The following is a 26,838-nucleotide window of genomic DNA, read 5'->3' as shown; positions in this document are numbered from 1 at the left end:
AGCATATTTGAGCTGAAATGCTGGAAATGATGAGATTTTAAATGGTCTTAAAATTCAGGACATAATATTTGACTCAAAATTCATGTAGAAGGAGAGCAGGAGAAACAGACTTGAAGTTGCCAATTAACCATCATTTCCTAGCCTGCAAGTGAGCAAGCACACAACTCACCTGGTTACAATTTTCCCCACTATGGTATGTTATCTTGTAATTATATTTAAATTACAGTAATTTTATCTATACTTGCTTCGACACATATAAGTTAGCATAAGTATTTTTTGTGTGAAGTTTTTCCTCTTTTTTGATGAACATCCTACCGCTGAACAATTATTTCAACACTGAATGGACTAGTATATAGTAAGAATACTTTTCACAAGAGATACCTTCTACAATTCTCCACCTTTCAATTACAAAGCTACCTTTCTCTTTCATTATTCTGAAATGAATGCAAATCATGACACACTAGAACTAAAAGAACATATAGATCATTTGGACTCATTTCCTTTGCTCATCAACTCCATTTTAGATGAATCCACATCATCTATATTTAAATGCAAACACATCACAGCTGATTCAAGGAACATGAATTTTCCATGGTACCCGGATATAAAAAGTAAGTTTGTCAAGAAATAGTAGAAGATAGGGGAAAATATTTTATGCTTGCCTACTTCCAATGCATGGCAAAGTGTCAATCTTGATTCTTCTATGCATCTTCTATTCATCAATGCTAGTATTTTAAAGTTAAAAACAAGACCAAATGAGTGCATTGGACTTTGAAGAAATGGGATAGAAAGAATGTTGATGCTTTTGAACTTTGGTCTTGGAGAAGACTCCTGAGAATACCATGGTTATTCAAGAAACAAACAAATGGATGATCAAATAAATCAAACTAGAGTTCTCACTCAAGGAACAAATGACCAGGCTTAAATTATCTTACTTTGGACAATTTATGTAAAGACTTAGGTCTATAGACAAGTCTATAATTCTGAGAAAAGTGGAATGAAAGAGAAGCTAAATCTATTAGCTTGAATCCATGCTTAGAGTTAACCCACTGAAATCCAGCAGATATGTTGGTTGTAAATCAGTTGAATCCATGGATATTTTATAAACATGACCAAGTATGGGATGTAAACCATTGACTTGTTTAGCCAGTTGTCTTGGTCATAAACCTGTATTTCATATTACCCTCTATCTCATAATTGACTGAAGACCTCTGTATGTCTCAACTGAAGCAGAGGCATATCTGAGTGGGGCAAAAGAAAGAGCTTTCTCAGTAGAGATACTGGTTGTTGCTGCTTCAGAGGAGCTTTATTGAAACTGAAGAAAAACATTTCTAACTCATCCAAAGTGGGAAAGGAAAAGTCCCACATCAACACTGTTGTCACTGGGCACGTTGATTCTGGCAACTCCACCACCACCTGTTATCTAATTTACAAATGTGGAGGGATTGACAAGAGAACCATTGAGAAGTCTGAGAAGGAACCCTCTGAGATGGTTAAAGGATCCTTCAAGTATGCATGAGTATTGGAGAAACTGAAGGCAGTATAGGAATGTAGCAATTCATAATTCCCTCTGGAAATTTGAAACTTGAAAATCCTGTGTTGTTATCATTGATGCTCATGGACACAGATTTCATCAAAAACATGATTGCTGGTACTTTCTAGGCAGACTGCACTGTCCTGCTGGGGTTGGTAAATTTGAAGCAGGTATTTTCCAAGAATAGCCAATCTCTGAGTATGCCATTCCAGTCTATACTCTGGGCATGAAACAGCTTATTGTCAATGCCAGAAGAGATTTGAGGAAATTGTCAAAAAAATCAGCCCATACATAAAGAAAACTAGCTACAGTCCAGATATAGCAGCTTTTGTGCCAATTTCTGGCTGGAAAGGAGATAACATGTTGGAGCCTATCTCTAATATGTCCTAGTTTAAAGGGCAGAAGGTGACTCATAATGATGGCAATAGCACATCTATACTCGGGAATCTCTACTTACTGAGGGATTAAAGTCTTCCTTTTTTGGAAGGCACTCACTCCATAGGCATTTAAATTTTAGAAGATGCTATCTCCTGCTTTGGCTTGTTTTAAAATATTCATTACCTATTTCTGTAATTTTTGTGTGTGTTTGTATCTCAATGTTGCCCACCACCACCACCTTTTTTTTTTTTTTTTTGGTCTTTTAAATATTTTAATTTTGCATTGATTTTTAAACGTAACCCAGCATGGTTATACATATATATAAGAAGGTCAGGAATGAGAGAGAGAGAGAGACACGTATATATAATGATAGATAGATAGATAGATAGATAGATAGATAGATAGATAGATAGATAGATAGATAGATAGAATATATAATCTGTTATTCTTCTTGTTTATTATTTTTTAGAAAAATCCATTAAAATTCTGGAACACTGCCTTATGCTTCAGGCAAACATGAACTTTAAAACCTTCTTTAAAAATCCTCTCATTTTGAATAATAGGGAAATCAGTGATTGCTGCCTGCCAGATGGCAAACAAGTTCATTGCTTCAGCTAATCAAATGTACAAATAATCTGTCTTCTCCAGCACCTTCTGTAGTTCCCCATTCCAAATGACAGCACTTTATGGCATATAGTTATGCCCGTACTTTAAGTCACCATTAAATTTTGCCTAAAAGGAAAATGAAGGTAAATCTCTTGGGGAAGACATCCATATGAATTTCAAGGAAGGTTAAAGAACTTTAATAAGATGGCAAGAATATATTTTACCCATGTGTGGATAGGCCAATATCAGGGATAAGTGCCTGTAACCTGACAATGAAAAGGGAAGGGAAGGGAAGGGAAGGGAAGGGAAGGGAAGGGAAGGGAAGGGAAGGGAAGGGAAGGGAAGGGAAGGAAAGGAAAGGAAAGGAAAGGAAAGGAAAGGAAAGGAAAGGAAAGGAAAGGAAAGGAAAGGAAAGGAAAGGAAAGGAAAGGAAAGGAAAGGAAAGGAAAGGAAAGGAAAGGAAAGGAAAGGTCAACTCCTTTTCTAAATCTGTGCTGGCACACATTGCAAAGAAAATGTTTGGAGCTAGTTCACTTCACTATTAATTCATATGTATCTTAAATACACAGGTTACACAGGTTATAGGATAAATCAAGTCTCCTTCAAGGCAATTCCTGTTAATTTTATGGACACATCCATGCTTTTTTCTTGGCAGTAAAACAGAATGGTTTGCCATTGCCTTCTTCTGGTTTTTTAATTAATTCCCGGTTTTTTAAGTAATTTCCTAGGCTAGTCTATACTGTCTGGGATTTCCCAATGATCTTCCATCCAAGTACTAGCTAAGTGGTCCACTTTAGCTTTTCGAGATCAGCCAAGTTCAGGAAGGTACTGCCACGGATTATACTGGGCCAGAAATCCAGGACATCTGTCCAGCCAGCACAGTATCTCTCTCAAAAGTGTACTCTTTAGCAACCCAATGCCATTAAACTCTACTGCCTCCAAAAGTCCTACTCTCTTAGACAAGCATGCTTGAAGGAAATCATGTCTGCAAATCCTGATGCAAACTGGGCTGACCAGATTTATAGTATGGCTATCCATCATGTGGAGATGTGCATTTAGAGGTAATATTTCTTTAGAAAAGGATACTTAGAAATAATGCAGCTTCACAAATATTGAAATGCATATTTATACTGGAATTGTCAGGTTTTTTTAAAAAATCTGGTTCATATAGAAATCCTATGGGGCAGAGCTCTAACTGATGAAAGCAACATGGTCCAGAATGCAGCAGAGCCACCCACCCTGATGGCTCTCCAGTTGTTCTGAATATTCGTTGCAGAATAATGAAGCCGTTTCTTGCCCTTTTTCTGCAACCCCAGTTAAAAGCTCTGAACACAGGACTCTCATCTTCTACTCATCTCTCTGTTGCTTTGTTAATTTATTCTTATGCCATTTTTTACATGGTAAACAATGTTCTGAATGGCTTACCATATCACAAGAGTTTATATAATAAAACATTGCAAAATGTTTCTCTAGTAATTACCAGGAAGCAAAATATAAAAGCCTTTAAGCCTTCACCTTCCCCCAAATGCTACAACTCGGGCACTCAAGGATCATTCTGAGTTCAGGGAAGACCTTTTCATCACTGAATACAATACCATTGTCTCCCTTCTCATCCCATCCTGTTTTATATAAATGACAAAAGCTCCTTTTCATTTTTTGCTTCATTTTGTTTTACAACTCAACCTTGCGACCTCATGAGAAACAGATTCAAGATAGAGTTTAGTGGAAGTCCAAAATCAAAATCCAACAGCTTCAAACATGTTTACTCAATTTTGAATTATCCTGCTCCATTGAGGCTTCAGCCAAATGTAATACACACGCCTAATCTCAAGGCACCCCTGGTCTCTGGACCTCTTCAGGACCAGGAACAACCTTTAAAGCTGGAGTTAGTCATCTCCCTCTTCTCTTACCTCAGATGGAAATCAACCAGAAAGAGGAACATGTCAATTGTCTTTTTTTTTTTTTCCTTTGAGACAAGATTTTTTGGGGTTGTGTTATCAAGTACGAATGAAATACTCTAGTATAAAACAGGTGTTTCTGGCTGTGTAAAAGGATGGTTAAAAAAAATCAAGCAGAATGATACAAAATAGAAACTGAGATGCTACACAGCAGAGTTGTAACCTAACTCTAGGAAAACCTATGAATTTCTCTGCAAAAAAACTTGGGCATGAAGCTGATCTAGATAGACTCCCTTCAAAGCCCATGTCAGCCTAGTATATTTGTAATCCACCACACTGGTTTCTCTACAATAGAAAGATATACAGGTAGTCCCCAGTTTAAGAACGAGTTCCGTTCTCAAGGTCTGTCCTTAAGTCGAATTTGTATGTAAGCTGGAACAGTATTATTGTATAATATTGCATAAGTAGTATTGTGTAATTAACTCAACTCATTGTGTATTTAACTCAAATTTTGCTACAATAGGCTCCATTGTTAACTGTGGATTGTTGGTAAACCAGGCGTTCTTAAGCCAGGGACTACCTGTATAAAAATTGTTTCTTTTTTGTTTTTCCTTCCAAAGTTGCACTTTTGTATTCTTTGTTCCCCTCACACATACACTTCTGTTTTTTGGAAACTTGGGAGATTTATTGTAAAATGCTCACTTTATAATAGATAATGTAACTCCCTTTAGAATTTCATCTTTAAAACTAGAAGCTCCATGTTTTTTTGAAATGCAAAAATATGGAGTTAAAAACAAACATTCTGTCAATCTTATAGATACACACACTTACTCCACGCAGTACATTAGAAGTAAAATCAGTACTCTGTTCAAAAGAGACTTCTTTCTAAATCCCTGGTTGTGTATAATTTTCAGTAGTGTTAAAGAACAGCTGTGAAAATATTCATGCATTAGACAGATATACAAATATTTCTACACTGATTTTAAGTGTTCCCTGTAAAAGATGACCAATTATATTTACCATTTAATGAAGGCTTATAAATGACCATCTAAAAATGATATGTCAGATCTGGGAAGTAGAAGGAGGAGGTCACTCTGTTTATTATAATATTTCAGTAAAATTAAATTAAATTAAATTCCATCACACTGATTCTTTCTGTTGGAAAGGCAAAGCCACGACAAATCTATTTTACCATGCTCTATGTTTTACATACATGCTGTACAAAAAGGAACATTCAATAATTAAGAACATCATTTCATATCTGGACTAGTAAAAAAACAGCATATTTTAATTCAGTTTGTGATTAAAACTGGTAGGTATTCATCATATTGCTACAGATTGTAATCAGCTACTTTTAATACCCACTGAAGTATCTTTAGCTTCTTGCAAGTTTCCACTTTGGAATAATTCTGAAACGTTATTATGTAAGTTTATTTGGGCTGCAATTAGGGAGGGACAGTTATGCTAATTTTGCTTCCTTCTATATTCAAAATCTGCAAAACTCAGTTCTTCCTTTATTATGAAAACCCTGAATATGGGGACATGTCAAATTAAAGAAAAAAATGAATCAAAAGACATTCTTATGCATCCAGCCCAGTGAAAAATCATTAGAACTTTCTCTGAATACCTAGCAATTGCATACTCAGAGATTCAAATCCACATTTTTCTTTTTTTTTTAATAACTTTATTAAATTTTTTTTAAAAAGCACAAAAATCCACATCTTTAAGACTTAAACAGCTGGGTCTTTCATACTCATGCTATTTATTTCTGAAGTTTCTTCTATTGCATTTGCAACGGTATGTCTCAGGGCAACCCATTTGTGCCCTGAGATGCCCCCAAATAAGGGAAAAATGAAATCTCCTGGGAGCTTCTGTAATTCATGTCATCCTCATTAGCAACCACAGGGGGGAAAACTATTGGCAGAAAGGGGGGGGGGATTTAGAAACCCAAAAGTAAGGCTCTCTTTTCATTTGATCATTTTTAAGAAGGCTACCTCTCCCTTCTGTTGGGCAGAGGGCATTTGCAGGAAATGCAGTTTTCTTAGTTTGCTTTAATAATGTCCTTTATACAAAAATATGCCAGGACAATTCACAAGAGTAATTGGCAAATATAGTCCCATCATTAAAATATTCCCAAAATGCACAATAAAACAAACAAAAGCAGTCTCAAACTCAGATGAATAATTCAAGGACAATATTTAGCCTCCTTTCCTAAGTCTTAATTCCATCTTAAATGCCTACAAGAATAAACTATATTAAGGGGGTTCCTAAAGTGCAGCATATCTGCCAGAGGATGCCAGAAATAAAAATGACTTCATCCTCTTATCAAAGGTGTTGTCAAAGCAACATATCCAAACATCTCACACTCAGTTCTGAACCGTATTCTCAGTGTACTATACAAGGCAAACGTTGTATGATAAAATCTGCTGGATCAGACAGTCTGGCTGTATATTTTGCTTCCAACTACCTATAGTACAAACCCAAACACAACATCTTGCATCTGGTATTCAGAAATATGTTGCAACTGAACATAAATATTCCATTTAATTTAATTTTAATAGATAGTTGAATTTCCATAGAAACTGTTGACACTGACTGAATAGCAGTTTGGCAAGGCCACTTTTGACAGTGCAGTTCACCTGATTGGAGGGGGGGCGGGAGTCAAAACTAACACTGAGTATTAGTCTAACTCTGGTTCTCTGATACCAGTCAAGAGCACTGTCAGAGTATAAGCTGCTTTATCAGGCCACTGAGCTGCCAATATTTTGGTATTTCCCAGACCTATCTAAAGAAACCAGGGGTAGATCCCAAGTCCCATCACATGTAAGCGTATGCTTGTTCATAGGCTAGGTGGGGACGTCCAAAAAACTTTCAAGGAGAAGGGAACAGCAAACCACTTCCATACACTTGCAAAGAAAACTACATAGACGTGTCCATCAATCACCAGGAGATGTCATAGCAGATGGCAGGAACTAACCCAATTTAATTGATCTTGAAAAAAGCTAAGCATCTTTCAGCTAGGTTAAAAATGGGAAACCCCTAGGAAATCCTGAGACCAGGATGTTGAAAGACAACCCAGAGAAGACAGTGGCAAACCACTTTCATACTGCTGCCAAGAAAACTGCATGGATATGTCCATCAAGCCACCAGTAACTGAGCTTAATTCAAAAAAGACTTGACTTTATATGCTCATCGCTGAGCTATGACCTGTTCCTCTGTTGCACATGGTACTTGCATTGCATTTCCATATGCTGAACCATTGAATAGTCATATCCTTGGTTGCAATGTCCCATCTTGTCCTTTTCTCTAACTCTGGAACTTGCTTCCTTTTGAGGTTTGGCAAAGCTTCATAAACTGTTTGCATACAACACATGCTTAACATAAAGCAAAGCATTTTTAAAAGACACTTGCTGAAGAATGAACAAAAACATATTTAGTCTAGACAACTGAAAATGCATGATACACACAAACACACACAGAGTATTTTCTTGCATTTAACTCCTGTGCTAAAAGAAGAGAAAGTACGACAGTCATGGAAATTATACAAATGTTTTAAGGAACTGAAAAGTTTATTTCACTGCCAATTAGAACATCTTGGGCAGCACAATACTACATCTACTGAATTGGGGGCATGCTTTGCTGAACAAAGAGAAACTTTCTTCTCAGTAGGCATGTCCAAGACTCTACTAATATTGCTGCCATTATTGAACCTGTGCAAATTTGAATCTCTGAAGTTACTTAAGAATCTTTCAGATTCTTTGAAGCCAACTGGACTTTTGCCTGGGCTGATTTATTTTCCAAACATAGGAAATACTAATTAGGCAATAAAAACATTTTATTTTCTAAATGGAGACTGAACATCTTCATCATTTAATTGTTGTAAACAAAGAAATAAATATATTCAATGTATTGTTGAAGGCTTTCACGGCCGGCATACGATGGCTGGTGTGGGTCTTCCGGGCTGTGTGGCCGTGTTCTGGAAGTTTTGTTTCCTAATGTTTCGCCAGCACCTGTGACCGGCATCTTCAGAGTGCAGGAGCACAGACTGGGTGCTGGCGAAACATTAGGAAACAAAACTTCCAGAACACGGCCACACAGCCCGGAAGACCCACACCAGCCAAATATATTCATCTCAGAAAACACCAAAAAGCCTCTGAAGGACATGGGATTTTATCCAATCCAAATGCTGCATCTCGTGATGTTCCCTGAAGCCCCACCTCTTTTCTACACCTCATTATTACCACCATCTTGGCTTTTTTGTTGACGCTTCCTGTGAGCGCTCCTGAGATATGCCCAATCAATTTAAAGCCACCCTAAGTACTGCCAGGGACTCGGCTTATTTTAGGATCCCATTTCTACCAGGGAAGCTGAAATATCTTTTATTTCAGCAGGTACCTTATTTAATTAATTTCAGTAAATATGCAACCTCAGATACGTGCATATCTATTGTTCCACCAACCAACTCAAAAATGTTCCACCAATTAACACAACAATTTGTCAAAAACTAATCTGTCCCAATTGGGAGGGAAGGATGGGACCAGAATAAATATCACTCCAGGATACTCCACATTTCTTTGTCAGAACAATGTTTAAGAGATAGCATATTAAATGCAACTCAGTTTCCAAATTGTTCCTTCTCATCTGTTTTTGTCAAACTAAATTATTTATTGATGTTTAAGATTTCCCCCAAGATGCATTTCAGGCTGCAGTGCATTTCAGACATTCCTTAGTTATAATTAGAGACTGAAGCTAGAGTCATGAAATTCAAATCTAAGGCTATAATTCAGAAAGATAGTAGGGGGCTTCTGAAACAAAGCATAAATAATTTGAAGAGATAGAAATCCTTATGCCTCTATAAAACCACTAGATAGACATAGTAGTGGACGTTCATTTCAGATTTTGTTCCATAGTCATGTCATTTAATGCCTTTCATTTTTCTGGCTATTGGGTATTCTTCTTGCTGAAATACCATCTAATAATTGTTATGAAATGTTCAGTTGGGATTCAAAAGTCTCTTGTTGAGTCTAAAGTTGGACTTTGCAAGTGCTGTTGAACTTCAGCTTCCATGAGCTCTTGCTCCTAATCAGTGGGAAGAGATGTTTGGAGGTACAGTTATCCATCTTGTTGTGTCTTCAAGAAAAGTTGCCCATTTTCCTCAATGCAGCAAAAAAAAATCAAGACAGCTGGTGTGACTGTGCAACAGCAGCCCCACCCTTTTTTACATGCATGCAATACATGCAACACACATTAAAAAGGGGCAGGGCATCAATGGTGCAGTGGTGCCTATCGACTTGACTTGTTTTACCTTCCCAGACACCAGTGGACTGTATTTTTTGATGAAATTTTGAATATTTTTATAGAGAATCTCTCTGCTCCCTTAAAATGTTTTCAAAGAACTCAGAACACTACTTTATACAGAAAGAATGTAGTTCCATTTGTTCAGTATCATTTACAGTATATCAGTTTTTTCCAACCTGGCATCCTTCAAATGTGTTAGGACTATAATTTCTATAATTCCAAGCTAGAAGATCTGGTAAGAAGCAACTTTTGACTGCATGGTTGTAACACACCTGGAGGACACTACATTACAGAAGGCTGATATAGAGACATGTATGAGGTTTCCATTATCTGAGCCCCAAATTTTAAAGATGATATGTTGTTCTCAACCATATTTTCACCGTTTTGTCTTAATTAAGTTGGTACTATATGGAACATCAAGAATATAATATGAACATCAGGATTCACATTCAGTCTTAGCATTAAGAAGTTGCCACAAATAAGTTTCATGAAAATAATGAAGAGTTTGCCACGCATATAATGTTTTGTTACCTTTTGACAAGAGAAAATATTTAATACCATTATTCACCCCCCCATCTCTGAATATTAGTTTGAGTGTCACAAATAATTAAATGCTTACAAGTAAGAAACATCTTTAGACATCTTGACAGTACATATTAAGAGGTGTTCTAAGGGAAAACTGCCAAGTGGAGTCTTATTTGTGATATTAAACAATGCATTTTTATGAAGTGGATTCTATACCACCCTGATGAAAAACAAAATACACCTTCAATATGCAGAATTATGAAGTGTGGAATAATTTGAAAGCAGGCACCATACATCTGGCTTCCTGAATATTTAAAATGTTCTTTTGTATAGCTTGAAAGGTATTACAACTAACCACATGCTCCATTTCAGAGTAGATTCAGTGATCTGGGATCAATGAGGAAAAAGTAGTAACTTTAAGCAAGCTAAAAGGATAACGCGTGAACTGGAATCCACAAAAAATTGAAGCATGGGAAACTCCTTCCATTCTCACAGCCAGCAATAGGGAAGTCTCTCTTAAAGCATTAGACATGCCTCACCAAATTCCAGACATACAGCTGTAGGGACAGTGTTCCAAACATACCCACCCACAGATATACTCCGAAGCCCTTTTTCTACTCTCTAAGGGGAAAAAAATGCAGCATTATTAAATAATTGCTATTACACACAATCAAGAAGAGCTGACATGAACATGGATGACTAGTAAGAAACATATGTATTATAACTGAGAGAATAGGTCTTGGGGTTCAATTAGTAATCATGCTGACTATATTAAAAATGTTTTCAGAATCAGAATCTACATTTAATCTTGGGCTGCAGAGTACATTTCATCTTTAATATTTACATTTCCTATGTTCTCACTGTATCTGCACTCTATATCTTTCCTAACTCTGCCTCATAGATTGCGCTTTTTTCCTTTCTCTTTGTCTTTCTTCTCCCACTTTTGTTCCAGACCATTGGTATATCACTGGCTAAATTTGTAAACCACAATAGCTTTCTTTCTGGTTTGGCCAGGGCCAAAAATCAGTACAAAAGTTCTGAATGTTGATGCACTGATGACCTTAAGGACTGAATGTGGTCTGGCACCTTAAGCATTAACAATTTTGCAAAGTTTTTGCTGACTCTTGCTCTCCATAACATCCCTGTGATGCCAATGTATGGAGCATTAAATACTGCTTTGTTTTGTGATTTTATTTATTTATTTGTTTGTTTGTTTGTTTGTTTGCCATGGAACAATTCCCATCAGAATTCTTTTAAATGGAATTCCCAGATGAGGGATTTGCTATTAACAGTTATGGGAATCTGATTAGCCATTGATGAGAAAATCAGGCTGTGTGAATCAACTGTGAGTTAGCCCCCTGACATAGAGTAACACTCCATTATCCACCCTTTCCTCAACACAATTCAAAGTTGACCCTTGTGATATAATTGCTGGAGAATGCTATGTGGATACATTGCTCTGAGCAAATCCAATAAATCTAAGGCACAGCCTTAAACTTTGCATAGTTTTGCAGAAATGGTTTTGGAACTGCTGAAAGATTTCCCCACTTTTTCCAAGAGTCTTTGTGGAAATGATGACTCTTCCATTTACAACTAGCTTTAGTCTCAGTTGCCTTCAGTGGTGCTATCATTGCCAAAAGAGAAAGAAAGAAAGAAAGAAAGAAAGAAAGAAAGAAAGAAAGAAAGAAAGAAAGAAAGAAAGAAAGAAAGAAAGGAAGGAAGGAAGGAAGGAAGGAAGGAAGGAAGGAAGGAAGGAAGGAAGGAAGGAAGGAAGGAAGGAAGGAAGGAAGGAAGGAAGGAAGCAAGCAAGCAAGCAAGCAAGCAAGCAAGCAAGCAAGCAAGCAAGCAAGCAAGCAGTGTAGAGCCAGTATTGAAAAATGTTTCATGTGCTGGGCTGGGACTGAGGAAGGCCAGATGCACCTCCCCACTGGACTGTGGGGCTCACTCTTCGTCAGCCCAAACTATCCCTCTTTTCACCATGGGAAGAAATCCCTATATGCCGAATGGAAATCCCAGAATATGAAACAGTAACAACAATATTTATGCTGCTTAGAGTCAAAATTGATTGAAGCACCATAAATATTTATACTGCTTGGAGTCAAAATTGATTGAAGTGGCATAAAACATGCATAATAAATAAAATAAAATAAAATAAATAAAATATATTAATACCAAATTATTTTCTCAGGCCTTCCCTCCATGGATTTCATGGTTCTGCTCTTGAGGAAAAGAGAGGGGTTAGCTTCAAAAGTACCTGTTTTCATATTTTTGGAAGGGAACAATGGTAGCTGGACTAGGAATGGGCTGACCCAGTTTCAAGTCTACCCTTTGCCACAGAAGTTTGTTTGTTTGTTTATTTATTTATTTATTTATTTAGTGGACTTGTCCCCACCCATCTCCCCACAATGGGGGACTCTGGGCGGTTTACATCAAATTAAAATCATAAATACATAATTAAAAGTTATAAAAAGAGAACCACACTTACAGAGATAGAAAAAAGATTAAAAGATCCAAGAGGCCAATAGAGGCCACACCAGGCCGCTAAAGGGCTAGCCAACCCCATTTCTGACATCCTCCCTCCCCACCCCAGGCCAGATCAAGGATGACTTGTGCCAATCACTCTTTCTCACCCCCACCTACTTTCAGGATTGTGGTTGTGGGAATAAAATGGAGGTCACAGTATAAGCCACTTTGAACTTCTACAGAAAAGGTGGAATAGACATCTAAGAAATAGTAATAATGTTCAGCTGCTGATATTTATTGGTTACATTCACATTTCAGTATTGTGTTTTTAACTTTATGTGATTTTATTGCCGAAGCTATCTCAGACATTTCTGTCCTTAGAGGAGCATGATTTTAAGTGAATAAGTAAGCAAATCAATCAGTCAGTCATAAAAACATGGGAAATAAATGACTTGTGGTTCAAACAATCTAACCATGTAAATCCAGCATAATCTATACCAGCCTTCACCAGCCTTCTAGATAAATTGGGGCTGCAATTCCCAAAATTCTCAGCCAGGCTGAGGAAGGCTGGTTCATCCAAATTCTCCAGCAGATTCCATACTATTTTATCTCTTTAAGTGGAAATGCAAAAGGTTGAACCCAGAGCTAACAGCATCCAGGGAGGAAACTGTTTCTCGGGTAGCAGTATCGAACAGAAGCAAAGTGGCCAAACAGGAGTGCAAAGAAAAATATTTTCAGTGAAATTTCTACATTTCAATTACTACATTTCTTGCATGAAAAGTCAACACTGCAGAAATTCAGCAGGTCTGTTGGAAATACATACAGAAAAAGAGAGAGAAAAGAAATCAACACTTTAAATAATCAGTTCCGTACTTATCTCATTTTATAACCTGTCCTTTGTCCTTCTGGTGGCAGAAGGACGCCACCTTACATAGACCTGAGGACAGATACAGCCACTGCCTTGCTGAAACTACTTGGGTGGAAGGCTAAATGGAAATTTGATTCATGCAATCTTGATTTCCATGATGGGAAAAACAAGTAAGTACTAAAAAAAAAATAGATAATTTAATAATGAAATTTTCAAGCTAGAACATGGCAGTGTTTATTGGAAGCTTTAGATTTTTCTGTTATATAACCACATTGATTAATATTTATGGATTTTTTATTTTTAAGAAAAATGGCAATTATAGGCACATTTACTCTGTAAGTAAATCCCACAGAACTTGACAGGAATTATTTCTACAATCTATATCATGCAGCAACTCTTACAAATTTGCTTAACACTCTTGTAGGCACGTGGTGGACCAATTTGCATTCAATCACCTTTAATGTGGAGGAATAGCCTACTCTTTTTGTCACCCTTTTTAATTTTAAAATTCTGTTCCCCTAATTAAATATGGGAGGGTGTTGTGGGGAAAAAAAACTACTGGAATTAAAAATAATGCACCTGCATTGGGGGTGGGAGGAAGAATCAGGCCATTATGCCTTTCCCCTAGCATAAAATAAATTGGGAAAGACTGCTGCATATTTACATATTGTGCTCTTTAGCTTGGAGTCGACCTGATTGCATTGCTAATATGACTGTGACAAGAGACAGAATAAGGGAAGGATACATACATCCACCTATCTCAGCTGCTTAAGGGAGTAAATAATTTCAATAGGTCCTTTGGTGATGCTCAAACAGCACATGCTGAGGTCACAATGGTAGACAGATTTCTCCCTATTGCGCAGATTGATACAAACTCCCAGAACACATAAAGCTTTTTAACTTAGCACTGGATTCTTTGACGCTTTTATTTGGCTTAGACAATTCGTATTTCACCTTTCCCTGTTTGGAATGAGATAAGAGGATCCTTCCCGTCTGCCATAACTCTCACTTTTATGACTTGGTTCTACTTATTAGTCAACACTGCCATTTAAATTCCATGGGACTGGCATCCTTTGTCTCTTTTTGAGTCCCAAATTGCTATTCTTTTAAAAAAAAAAAATCAAAAATGGGTATTCTTTTCTTTTTTTAAAAAAACTCTCACCTTGTGGATGGAAATGAAATGATTCCGCTATAGCCATAAAGTCTCAGATTTGGCCATAGGTGAAGGCAAAAGTTTACCACCATTCCATAACCAAATATTTAAAAAATAATAATAACTGAACAGAACAAATCCTCCATCTAAATGCTACAATCAAAAAGACTGTGAATATATGTGGATTTTAATCTTTATATTCTAATGCTTTCAATTCAATCCAAACCATTCATTCCTTTTTCTTCTTTCTCTACAGTTACATGAAGAGCCGAAATCACCCTGTGGATTTTGATGGATGTAATTATTTTCATTAAAATCACAAACAGCACGATATTCCTTTTCCAAGGCAAAATGTAAAGGAATCTTATAGAAACAGGCCAAATATTCTACATAGGAATGTGCTTGGGGGATATTTAATAGCATTTTCTTAGAATAGCATACAAAAATAATTCTTTACCAGTTAAAATCTTCTGCATTTAAGTTCAATATTTCGAGGGGTGGGATGAGAATTGGGAAGTTACTGTTGTTGTTGTTTCAATCAATTAACTATTAACATAATCCAGAATACAGATCCCAAGGAAAACTGGGCCATTCCTCTTTACCTACAAAAACTCCAGCAAACAGGTTTTTCAATTAAATTAGCCTTCTGAGAGTGATATAAGAAGCGGCAAGAGCTTCTTAAAAATCTTATTGCTTCTCATATATGCCACCTGGGGCAATGGCCTGGTTCTTTTGCAGTAAAAAAAAGTTTTTGTAGTGGCTGTGGTTCTTTTCTGACATGCCCAAGTTTAATGGTTATTCAAGATGGATTGTGTTATTTTCACACATTCAGCGGCCCTGCTTTTCCATAACCATTTATGGTAGAAGACGGCACCTATTGCGGTCCCCTTTGCATCGTGAACAACTTTAATGAGGTAGGGTATCATTAGATGATAGCAGTTTCATACTGAATGCAAAGAGGAAATATAGACACTTATCCAGCAAAGAGTCAGAAAGAGAAATAATAGATATAATATACGGAGATGAAAGAGGAACACAGCTTCCCATTTCCATTAATACAATCAAAAGGCAGCTTTAATGTTCAAACTTTTTTCTTCAGTTTTTCTTCTTCCAGTAAAGTTGAACAATACTATGTTTATCATCACAAAGAGCTTAAAAGAAAGAAAGTGCCTTTGTCACACACTTTACTCACATGTAAGCATTCCTGCAAAGTGCCTGGCTGTTAATGTGCTTGAATGTAATTGTTTCTAATGGAAAATACCATCAGAATGAACTTTGGAGCAGCCCCTGAAAATAGGTGATGGAATCAGCTAGGACTGAAAAATCTCTTCTAGGTGAGCCACAGCCAGAGCAAAGCAACCCTGCAAAGTAACTTGTTTACTGTGTCTTTTCTCCAGTTTGTAATGCAAGTAGAAACATGCTAAGACTTCTTTTTTAATGTCAAGGCTCATTCATTTGAGGGGTGGGAGGGAAGAGCAGAATCGTTTTGTTCTATAACAAAACAACTATTTCAAATTATCCCTTGCTGTTTTAAGATGTGGGTTTTTCTTTTTGCCTTCTTTTGTTTTCTGTACGTCAGTAAGATCGCTAGTGCCTCATCTCTCGGTACGTTTGCTCTCCCCATGTGTGCTTCCACATGTGGAGTTCGGAAGAGGGAGGACTCTCACATGTGTTGGAGAAGGAGCAAAGAGATACTTGTGAAGGCACAGTTATTTACAGGTTGGTTGTCCTAAACCAAATTTAACCTTGATCAGTTTTGTTGGGCCGTGTTACACAACCAGGGGTATATCATAGACAGTGTTTTCATTATGTTTGAAAAGCTAACAGCTGTTGGACTTTCTTCTCCTTTCCTGAAACTAAAAGTACAGGATGCTTCTTAAGAAAGAACGAACCTCTGCTTTTTCTGTTGTAAAGCTTTTATACCAAGAGAGAGTTTTTGCTTTATTTTCATCTTTTATAAGCCAAATTTTCATCAATAGTCACCAAAGGAACTGTTTCCCAAGTGTTAGTCTGAAAACTTTTACAAGAAATGCTTTGCAGTGATGATCAAGGGACCAGAACCTTGGATGCGGACCAAGGATGGCATCACTGTGACCAGCTCAGAAGATCTTATCAAATCAATGCTGTTGCCCGGCACTATTTCCTTCTCTACTCCCCCACCCGCCCAAGTCAACTCTAATTTCTTCATTGGTAGCACACTCGAAATAGAAAGCAAGTTTGGTAAGAAAGTCAGACACAAAGAAGAAAATGTAGGTTGTGGAAATGGAATTTATACTTTATGGCTCAAGGGCTGGAGAATAACAAGCTTTCATAATGGCAATAGTTGCAGAAATACTCTCCTGAGTCATTAGAAGCAGGAAGTTTATAAACAAGGGCAATCATAACGATAATGGAAAGGGTTTTTTTCCTCCAGAAATGTGTCATATGGAGAGAATCTAAGTTTTAAAAACAATGTAACAATCAACATGGGTTGCCAAAAAAAACATGTCAATCTACTGGGGGGAGCTGCTTGTTTGTGATCCATTCCCTAAGAAATTTAGCAAAGGCATTATTCTCTACGGTGGGTTTTTTTTGGGTGGTGGTGGTTTTGTTTCAAAATGAGAACATTTCTATTGTGCGAAAGGTGCTTTGAGATCCCTCCCTTTTTTAAGGCTAAAAAAGATACATGTTCCATGTGCCTCTGTGAAGATCAGAGGTTATTATAGTATGGAAAAAAATCATTATTTGTAAAACTCTGCGTACATGGTGCTTTTAGTGTACAGAAGGTAGGGTGGAATTGGATATTCACAATATTTAGATTCTGTTTCTTGAAACTGCAATCCCAAGTAAAATTGCCCATTTTAATAATCTTTCAAAAGTAGCGTGATGTGTTATACCACTAGCAAAATAGAAGTAAAAATCCGCTTTATTGGGATGGTATGGAAAAGCGTTCCAGAATAACATTTATAATTTAAGGAAAATACAATAGCGATAATGCCATCCAAATGGAAAAACTGCTGTAGGATTGTAAAGCAACTACAGTCAAAACAACCAGACTTCCCCAAAGATTCAGTAGAGCACTTCAGCAGGACAGCAGAGGGTAAAATGTATCTCATGCCATAACCTTAACAATATCCTTTTCTTCTTTTGAATTAAGGACCTAATCTCATCTTCCTTTTAATGCCAGATCTAGAAATAAAGCCCAGGCAGTAATTCTATGTCCAGATACTCAAGAGTAAGTTCCCTTGCATTGGGTTTGCTGAGCTGGACCAACAATACAACAATCGTTAAATTTGCTGAACAGATGAAACCAAAATCTTTTACATTTCCAGCACTTCCAGCTGGTTCAAGTGCCAGACTCTTAATGCCACCCTGCTGCTTATGGAAGCATGCTCTGTAGCTTTGTATGTTTGGGGTTTTTTAAAGATATAAATGACTTAAAATTTAGGAAAGCAAGCTAGCTAGCTAGCTAGCAAAAAGCAAGCTGTCTTAATAAAATTAACAATTAGCTATTTTCACAGCTAGATCTTGGGAAAGGAAGCATAATGTGTACACATGCACATGTTAACCTGTCTGCCATGCAATATTTTTTTTAAAAAAAGTTTTTACAAAGAATATTTTTTAAAAAAACAATGAATCCAGATTTGCAACTGTTGTATCATCCATTAAATTACTACATTTCTTGCACAAATCAACCTCTGAGCTCTTAAATTCTGTGCATTTGGGTGCTTCCAAATAATATAACATCAACTTTCCTGAAGTTGAATATTTCACATGCTGAAACTGGAAGCAAAATTGATGTAAACTGTATGTAAAACAAATTTCCTGGAGGTTGTGGTTTAAGAGGAAAAAAGATGTTAGAGGAAGAGGCAGAAGAAATGTTCTAGGTAGTGCTGAGTTCCACCTGATGATATCCTAACTAGGAACAAATTTAGCAGAAACTGTTTTCAGTTATTCTGGAGAGACTTGGGGTTAGAAAAATTGTATATCCTAGCTGAAAGCCTTTATTAACTGTTCTATAGATGTATACTATTCTGGAGTTGGTATAGCATTACATGCAACCTCTTCATGGAGGTGTGAAGCACAGATATCAACTTTTTAAATATTTCATCCTATGGGAGATCAGGCGATGGGCAATGGAAGCTCAAGCTAGTTCATGAGATTGGTGTGGTATACAAATGACAAAAAAGCTCACAATCTGCGTGCCATTACGCCATCAGCACATGGACAGCCAGGGAAAGTGAGAGAACATACTTCAGTCTCTCTGGGGTTAAAGAAGTCCACTAGTGATTTGCTGCTTACAGGGCCCAGAAACTTTGGAGCCAGCTGCTTAAAGCAGATGAAAGATATGGCGAAGGCATCGCTTACTAATTCTAATCCGAATGCTGAAATCTGATTTACAAGTACTTCCTTCCCCTGTAAAAGTGGCTGCCCCCACTTTTCTCCCCCCCACCCCACCCCATCCCAACGCTGCCTGAGAGTCTTTTTTGAATTTCGCTTTGCAGTTTTTTTGAGCTTACTTTGCTGTTGGAGATGGCAGAAAGGCTGCTGCTGCTGATGTTGTCATTTTCTGTTACACAGTTCCGTTACACAACCTCCTTGAGGGCCCATACTTCCCAGTCTGAAAAACCCAGTGGGAGAAATTCCTTCACAATATCAAATGCCAGAAAAACTACAGGCCACTGTAAGGATAATTGTACACTGGCACCTGGACATCACACACTCACACCCTTTGGCTTCCTCATAACTAAGCAAGCAGGGACATTATGCTTCATTCTGGGGGCTGCCCAGAGGCATCCCCAGGGGAAAGGATGCCAAGGGAGGGCAAATGACAAAAGCAACAGTTGCACTGTCATGATGCGAGGTCTAGCCCTTTGATACATGTGTTGTGACACTGCAGGGACATATGAAAGGGATAACTCTTGTGTTGCAGTGGTGCAATGTTGCTTTCATTATTTTGATAAAAGCACTGGAACCTATGGAGGTTCCTGAGGACATTTCCTTCCTTCCTTCCTTCCTTCCTTCCTTCCTTCCTTCCTTCCTTCCTTCCTTCCTTCCTTCCTTCCTTCCTTCCTTCCTTCCCTGCCCAACTCCAGTGTACTCTAGGCATCATACAAAACCAGAAACTCCATCCAACCATGCTCTTGAATTCAACTGCTATCAACCCCGGCCAGCCATGCAACTGTTCAGGAACAGTGAGAGGTATATGCATTCAGCCCCTAGAAAGAGGGTAAGGCTGGGGGAAAGACAGGGTTAGAATGTAAGTTGTCTACATGCTCAGGCGCAAAGTTCTGTTCATCCAATGGCCCTTGCAGGTAAGGCATTTTCCCAGCCTGACTTAACCACGTTCTATGAAAAACACTCTATAGTAATTATTGATGATAATCAGAGGAAACCTTAATCATTACCCACTATCAATAGACATGAGTTGCTTCTATCAAGAAGACCTGAACTTTAGGGAAATTCAGTGATTTTTTGTGCAGTGTTCCATTCTGATATTCTAAAGAAAAGTAGTAGTAGAATAATACAAGACAGACTCTTTCCAAGCAGCAATTTTCCAGGTGCGTAACATGGTTTTATATTGCCAAGTGGTCTCTGGACTTTTGCCACAAGTCAGCTCTCACTCTTGGTATCTCTTGCACATCTCACCTTTTCCTTCTGATTGGGCCAGGGCACAACCAGGACATTTTGAAGATCCCCCGTGTACTTTGGGTAATATCCAATAGTGTGATCCATGAACCAGGGAATTATCCCTTTCATCCCTCTGATAAGCCCATCTCTGTACATTCCTCTTTCTGAACACTTTTGTTTTTAAGTCATCGGTCTGTGTTATGATGTAGGAAGCTTGAGGTGAAGAGCTCTGAGCCTAGAGGTACTTCACTGTTTTTAATATGTACTTCTTTGCCTCGGAAGAATAAAAGAAAGGCGTAGCACATTTCTTCAAAGCTATTACAGCCTACTTTGCTTAGAACCCAGTTTTATTATCTTTCCTAATAATAGGGCTAGAAGTAGCAAAATATAAAAGCAAAAGGTTTCATTGTTAGAGCATGCTCATATTTCTTCCTGTAGCATAAATCAGAACACAGTCTTCCGTAGTCTGTCTCCGAAGAATGCAGATTTGCCCCGTCTGAATGTATCATTCGCTATTTTAATAACTGGTACTATTAAGGTGCAAATTGCAACTTTTAAGTAATGATTGCTAATAGCCTTATGTTTACTGCCACACAAGGACTTTCATGAAAACAAATTCTGCATTATTCATTTCTACCTCCCGTAAACAAAGTAGATGCAGCTGGTTGCTTGCTCTCTCTCTTCCTCTGTTGTACTTTTGGGCTTTTGCTTCTTAAATGGGAAACCTCTCAGGGCCCAGCAGAGGTAGGAAAAGGCACCAAAGGGTGGGGAGGAAGCAGAAAAGAAAAGTATTAAGTCCAGATTTATATTCAGTAGCAATGAACAGCAAATTTACGATGTGCAAAATAAAATATGCACATCTCAACAAGCCGTAGGAGGAGAGGAGAGCTTAATCCTGTGGAATTGGGTTTGAAAGCTATTTCCGTTATAGAAAAATAAAAATGGAATTAACATATCAATTCAGTCTTAGTCCTAGCTTTTCCTTTCCTTTCAATTGTGTTGGGTCATGCAATGGCTGTTCCCCAGAGACACCTGCATTTTTATAATTCAGAAACAATGTTCCTGGCCTGATTCTCCTCTTCCTCCCCTCTACGTAATCCCATTGGCTGCAAGAGAATTTCTGCTGTCTTGCAGCCATAGGAGAAGAGGAGAATCAGACAGACAATCTGAAAGCACCTTGGGCTCTTTGGGGATGGAGGATAACAATGCACATGTAATATATCATTGCAAATAAAGGTATGATGTAATGTCAGGCACTGACCTAAAAATATTCAGGCATCTGCTTGAAGAATTATGCAGACAATAGTCAAAAAGAACAATGCTGCTGAGAAATGAGTCAAGAGGAATATATGCATTTGACACTGCTGTTTTCCTGACTGAAACTACCATTTCTGAAAATGCATTTTGAATGAGAGCAGGATAAAAAGTGCCTTCATCATCCCCTTATCCACTTACATTGCTGATTTTCATTACAGCACTCTGTAAAATATAAGGTTGTCATGGCTTAAAATTAATGGGGGGGGGGAGGAATTGTCATGTTTCCAGGATCCAGCGGGCCATCCCCCTTGATTCCCTTGCTTGTTCTCTCTAACCTTTATGATGTTCATTAATCAGAGGAGAAACCTGTTTCTGAAGTAGATGCTTGGATGTAATTATTTATAGTTTTGCATAGGCTTTAAATCCAAGCCATAATCAAGACAGCTAAATCCAAAATCCCATCACTTACCCTCTTTCTTCCCTTACAGACTGGCAGTCTCAAAAGTTGTAAACTTTTTCTGAATCAACACAGTCAAACTCCTAATCAAACAAAAGAATCAGATAGACCTTCCCAAACATGTATTTTTTCCCCCTTGCTTCCTTTTGAAGAGGAAGATTAAAAGCTCAATAAAGAAAGCAAAAGAGAATAGTTGCGCCAAACATCGGGATAATCAATTATTTCCTTTCCTTCCTCATTCTGTTCCAAGGCCACACTGTGGCACAGAGACTTTGAGATTGTATTCAGCTTTTAAAACAGAACCTTTTCACTGGAACAAGGGAAACAAAAGTAATCTTCCAACAATAGCTAGATATAATGCACACCCTGCAAATCAGAGTTGTGCAGTTTAATCTTGCTTCAGGTGGACTCTCTTGGGTGAAACTGAATTGCCCCTTAAAGAAACCAGCTGAAACCATATAGAGTGGAAGACAAAAGGAAAGCAGAAAGGAGGCACCTTTGAAAGAGAACTACAGACAGTATTCTGTAGCAGAGAAAATGAGGTGTGCCCAAGTTTTCCAAAGTGTCAGTTTGAAAACCTTTACAAGAAATGCCTGAGTTATGATCAAGGGAGCATAACCTTGGGTACAGGCCAAGGATGGCATCACAGTGATCAGCTGAGAAGATGCTATCAAATCAATTGCTGTTGCCCAGTATTATTTCTTTTCCTATTCCTCCCCCGACTCCCCTGCCATCAGACCTATTTGTTCCTATTCTAGCACAGTTTGAATGAAAAGCAAATTTAGTAAGACAGACAGAAAGAGGAAAATGCAACGCTCTGAAATGGAGTGCATACTTTATGGGTTATGAGTTTTCACGATAGCAACAGTTACAAAAATACTCTATTACGGAGTCATTAGAGTTGGAAAGTTTAAAAACAAGAAGAGGCATAATGACCAAGGAAGGCTTTTTCAAAACGTTTGATACCGAGAAGACCTAAACTACTTTGCATTGCTGGGAAATAGATAAATAATAGCCATGCGTTATTATTTGTTCTGCAAATGAGTTTATATACAGATGAGCTCTCTCTCACACACTTTTTATATGCATTAAATCCCAAATGTGGAGAATGTGAAGTATACACACACACACGCACACACACACACACATACACACAAGATTGAACTGGATCAAGTTTGCAAAAGTTTCCCAAATCTTTTCCTTCCAAATTTATTTTCAACCTTTGAACAATCCTCAAGCATTAGGGCACAAGATTTACTCCAGCCCATCACCCTGAACATCCAGATAGTTTCATGGAGGGGAGAGTTTGTTTGCTTTTTAAAATCAACTTTGCTTCATTGTGCAGCTTTAACTGGACACAATAAAAAAAAAAAAAAACGGGAGGGGGGAGATAAAAGAAGAATCCCACCCACATTAAAGCCAAACAAGATAATAATTGTACTTGCCTGGCTAAGAGATTCTAGAGGGCAAGACTTGCGTCATTGGCACTCAGGTTACCATAGTGAGTGATTTATTGATATATATCAAGAATGAATAGATCAAAGGCAGCAAGATGACAGGTGATCAATCAAATGTCAAATCAAAGCTGGCAATCAACTGGAAAGCTGTTTTTTTTCCCCCCCGGTGGGTGGGTCTGGTGACAGAAAAACGAACTTCTTCCGCACCTCGCTAGCTACGGCGAAAAAGCCCAGCCAACTCTTTCCGACCTCTTTCCAAATGCGCCGAACCAAACTTGAACTGAGCATCCGCAGCCAAACCAACGCGAAGCCTCCCCCGCGCCGACTTCCCAGCCAGGCCGGCCTTCAGCTCCTCGCCATGGAAGCGCCCGCTGCCTCGCCCTCGGCGTCCCCTCCCCAGAAAGCCCCGCCGCCCGCTTCCCCGAAAGTTGAGCGAGCTCTCCGGCTCCCGCGAATCGCAGCCCTGCCGCCCTCGACCCCCGCGCGGCCTTTCGGCCTCGCTCTGCAACTTGGCGAGCCCGGCAGCGCCGAGCCGGGCAGCGGGAAGCTGGATCCGCACGGGATCCCCGCGGCTGCCCGCCGCCGAACCCCTCCGAACGGCTCCCTCGTTTCCGGTCGGACTTTCGCTTTGCTTTTCCTTTCTTTTTCGCCCCCGAAGATCAAAGGGCTGAACTTCAACTGGCGGGTTCATCCGCAGCACAGCGACCTTCACCGCCCCCACCCCCGAGCGCTTTCTCCCGGACGGGCGCACCAAACTGCGCCAGAAACAAAGCTTTAAAAAGACATCCTTGGCGGCCGCCTCCCCCCCCCCTTCCAAGAAAAATCACCCCTCCTTTACGGACGCCACCTGCCTTGCAAAAATACAGTTCCAACCGTCCGCCCCCCCCCCCCCACACGCCCGAAGGGATGCCAAACGAGGGCGAAGCGGGGAGGGGCGGCAGAGAGAGAAAGAGGTGGGGGCGAGAGAAAGCCAAGCGGAAGAAAGTTGCGGGAGGGGGGAGAGAAAGTTTAAGAAATTGTAGCTTGGAGAAGCGGGGCAGAGAAACACCAACACGCCCCCCCTCCAATAGCGAAAGAGAGGGAACTGCAGAAGAAACTGATTCAGTCTTGTCCAAGTTGATAAAGCGGGGTCTGTGTGCGTGCGTGCGTGCGTGTGTGTGTGTGTATGTCAGAGAGAGAGAAGGAGAGTGAGCGAGGAAAGAGAAGGGGGACTGCGAAATCAAGCAGCTGAGGTGGACCTGCTTGAGCGGGGCGTGCGAAGCGTCCATACCCGGCACGCACCCACAGAGGGAATGTCTGAAAGGATGACCCACCAGCCAGATCCGGGGAGGCGGGGAGAGGAGCCGGGCGCCTCGCTGGCTTTCTTACCTGCCGCCCTTTTGGGTGCCTGCTGTTTCCGCCTTGGCATCGCTGTACTTTCTCCAACCTCACTTCTCTTCCCAGATCCGAAGCCGCTCGGAGGCTCGCGGGGTTTGTTTTCTCTCTCTCTTTCTCCCTCACTCTCGGCGTGCGCGCGTGTGTGTGCGCGTGTGTGCGCGCGTGTGTGTGTTTTCCTCCCTTTCCCTCTTCTCAGCCGCTCTCCGGCTCAACGGCACACCGCCAGCAGCCGCCACACCGCCGTGCGCCCTCGCCGCTCCTCCGGCACTTCTCGGACGAGATCAACCTGTTCGGAGTCTTTCTTATGCGGAGGGCGGCAGCTTTGTTTGGGCTTTTTTTCTTTCTTACAACAAAAACGGCGCTGGGGGAGCGGGGGGGGGCTGCCTTTTTTGTCCCTCTTGTTTTGTTTGAACTGTTGCAAGACTTCCTTTGATGCAAACATCCAGGCGCATCCGAGGCAAAGGAGGGACCCTCGCTGTGCGCTGGGGGAATTTTTTTTTTAAGTGGATCAATAAATAACAAAATAGGGATATGTAAATAGTTCTGTTTGCTCGGCTGGTGGAGGGGAGGGGGGGTTGCTATTTCCTCGTCTTCCCCCCTCGCCTTTTTTCCTTCTCCTCTCCGCCTCCTTCGCGTAGCTCTATATGGCGGATTGGCGCCTATTCGCCGAGAAAACTGCAGGTTTGTTGCCGTCAGATGCCAGGTTGTGAGTGATGTGGAAGAGGACAGAGAAGCTTGGGGTGGAAGGAAATCTGGTGTTCACACACTCACGCGTCCACGCACGCACCCTAACACACATCCATATACTCACCCACATCCATATACACACAAACACACACACACACGCACACACACATACAGGCAGGACGAGGCGATGCCAGGAAGCATCGATCCACTGAGCAAACTGTGTATTAGCAAACCCCTCCTCCGCGACCTGATGACAGGATGAAATTTACTCCGAGCAGACAGAAGGCAGTCAGTTTATTAAAGAGACAGGACTTTGGCTGATCGCAGACATCTGGGCCGAAGGGGGGGAAATGGGGTCTGAGGGGATGCAGCCGTTCTGGAGTACCAACCTGTGTGCATATGGACATATATCCCATATGCCAGACCCATCCCCTGCCTCCCTTACAACCCTTTCCTGCAAGCCCCACTTTCTGATGAATCTGATCCCAGTTTCTCCCTCACCAGGTCATTTAGTGATCAATTGCATCTTGGATTCAGTCTTAAAAAATGCTTTTCTGGCAGAGGTTGCCTTAGGATGGTGGTGGCGGGCTGGTGCACTGTGCTGCTGAGCATGTTTAGAGTGCTTTTCTTCTACCAAAGGATTTTAAAATGCAGCTCTCCCCCCTCATCCTGCCTGCTGCCTCTAACATAAACAGAAACTCATCATTTGGACAGAACACTTTTTCCCCTTTTTAAGAAAGATGAAGGTCCTTGCTTTTTCTTTCTTGCTTGCTCTCACACAGACGTACAACATTTGAACTATTTAATCCTCCCCTCCCTTTGGAGATATTATGGCCCCCCTCTCTCTTTCATCCACGCATAAAACTAAATCTTAATAAAGTAGATAAGAAAGTTCTCTCTTTCCCTCACTTTTGGAAATAGATTGCTGGCAAGTTCTCAACACTGGAGAAAGGCATCTGAAAAGTGTTGGGCTGCCTCTGGAACACGCTGTGTGAGGTTTCCTTCTATTTCCTCTTCCTCTGTTTTACCCAGGTGTTTGGCAGAGGCGGGCAGATGAAGGTTGCAGCTGTTTGTATGCCGGTACGTGCTGAACATAAGTCCAGAGAAGTGGAGACAAGCTATAGAAAAGGGAATTGGAAGAAAAGGAATTGGGGAAGAGCTGAACGGAAGGCAACAGGTTTTAGGATCTCTTTCCTGTTTCGACAAAATCTTTCTTGGGAAAACAGCAACCATGCATGGACACCATATGAAAAGCAAGCAAGTCTACTTG

General features: G+C 39.7%; 1 protein-coding gene and 1 pseudogene across 3 annotated transcripts in view; one reads left to right on the top strand and one right to left on the bottom strand.

The window, feature by feature from the left end:
• Positions 1–2,002, top strand: part of LOC103056394 (elongation factor 1-alpha 1-like) — a 46,276-nt pseudogene extending 44,274 nt beyond the window's left edge.
• TSHZ2 (teashirt zinc finger homeobox 2) overlaps positions 1–25,880 on the bottom strand; it is a 374,737-nt gene extending 348,857 nt beyond the window's left edge. For all 3 annotated transcript variants that reach the window (XM_088153775.1, XM_088153774.1, XM_088153776.1), the window contains exon 1: positions 24,873–25,880. In XM_088153775.1, coding sequence (XP_088009901.1) covers positions 24,873–24,912 — 40 coding nt within the window. In that variant the 5' untranslated portion in view covers positions 24,913–25,880. The remainder of the gene's footprint in view (positions 1–24,872) is intronic.
• Between the last annotated feature and the right edge of the window lie 958 nt (positions 25,881–26,838).

The sequence above is a fragment of the Python bivittatus genome, unplaced genomic scaffold (genome assembly GCF_059951505.1).
Source record: "Python bivittatus isolate LINGU-HERP-01145 unplaced genomic scaffold, Pbiv_v1 ctg000700_np1212, whole genome shotgun sequence".
Classification (NCBI taxonomy): domain Eukaryota; kingdom Metazoa; phylum Chordata; class Lepidosauria; order Squamata; family Pythonidae; genus Python; species Python bivittatus.
The sequence above is the reverse complement of the archived record's forward strand: the minus strand, read 5'-3'. Positions and strand labels throughout refer to the sequence as shown.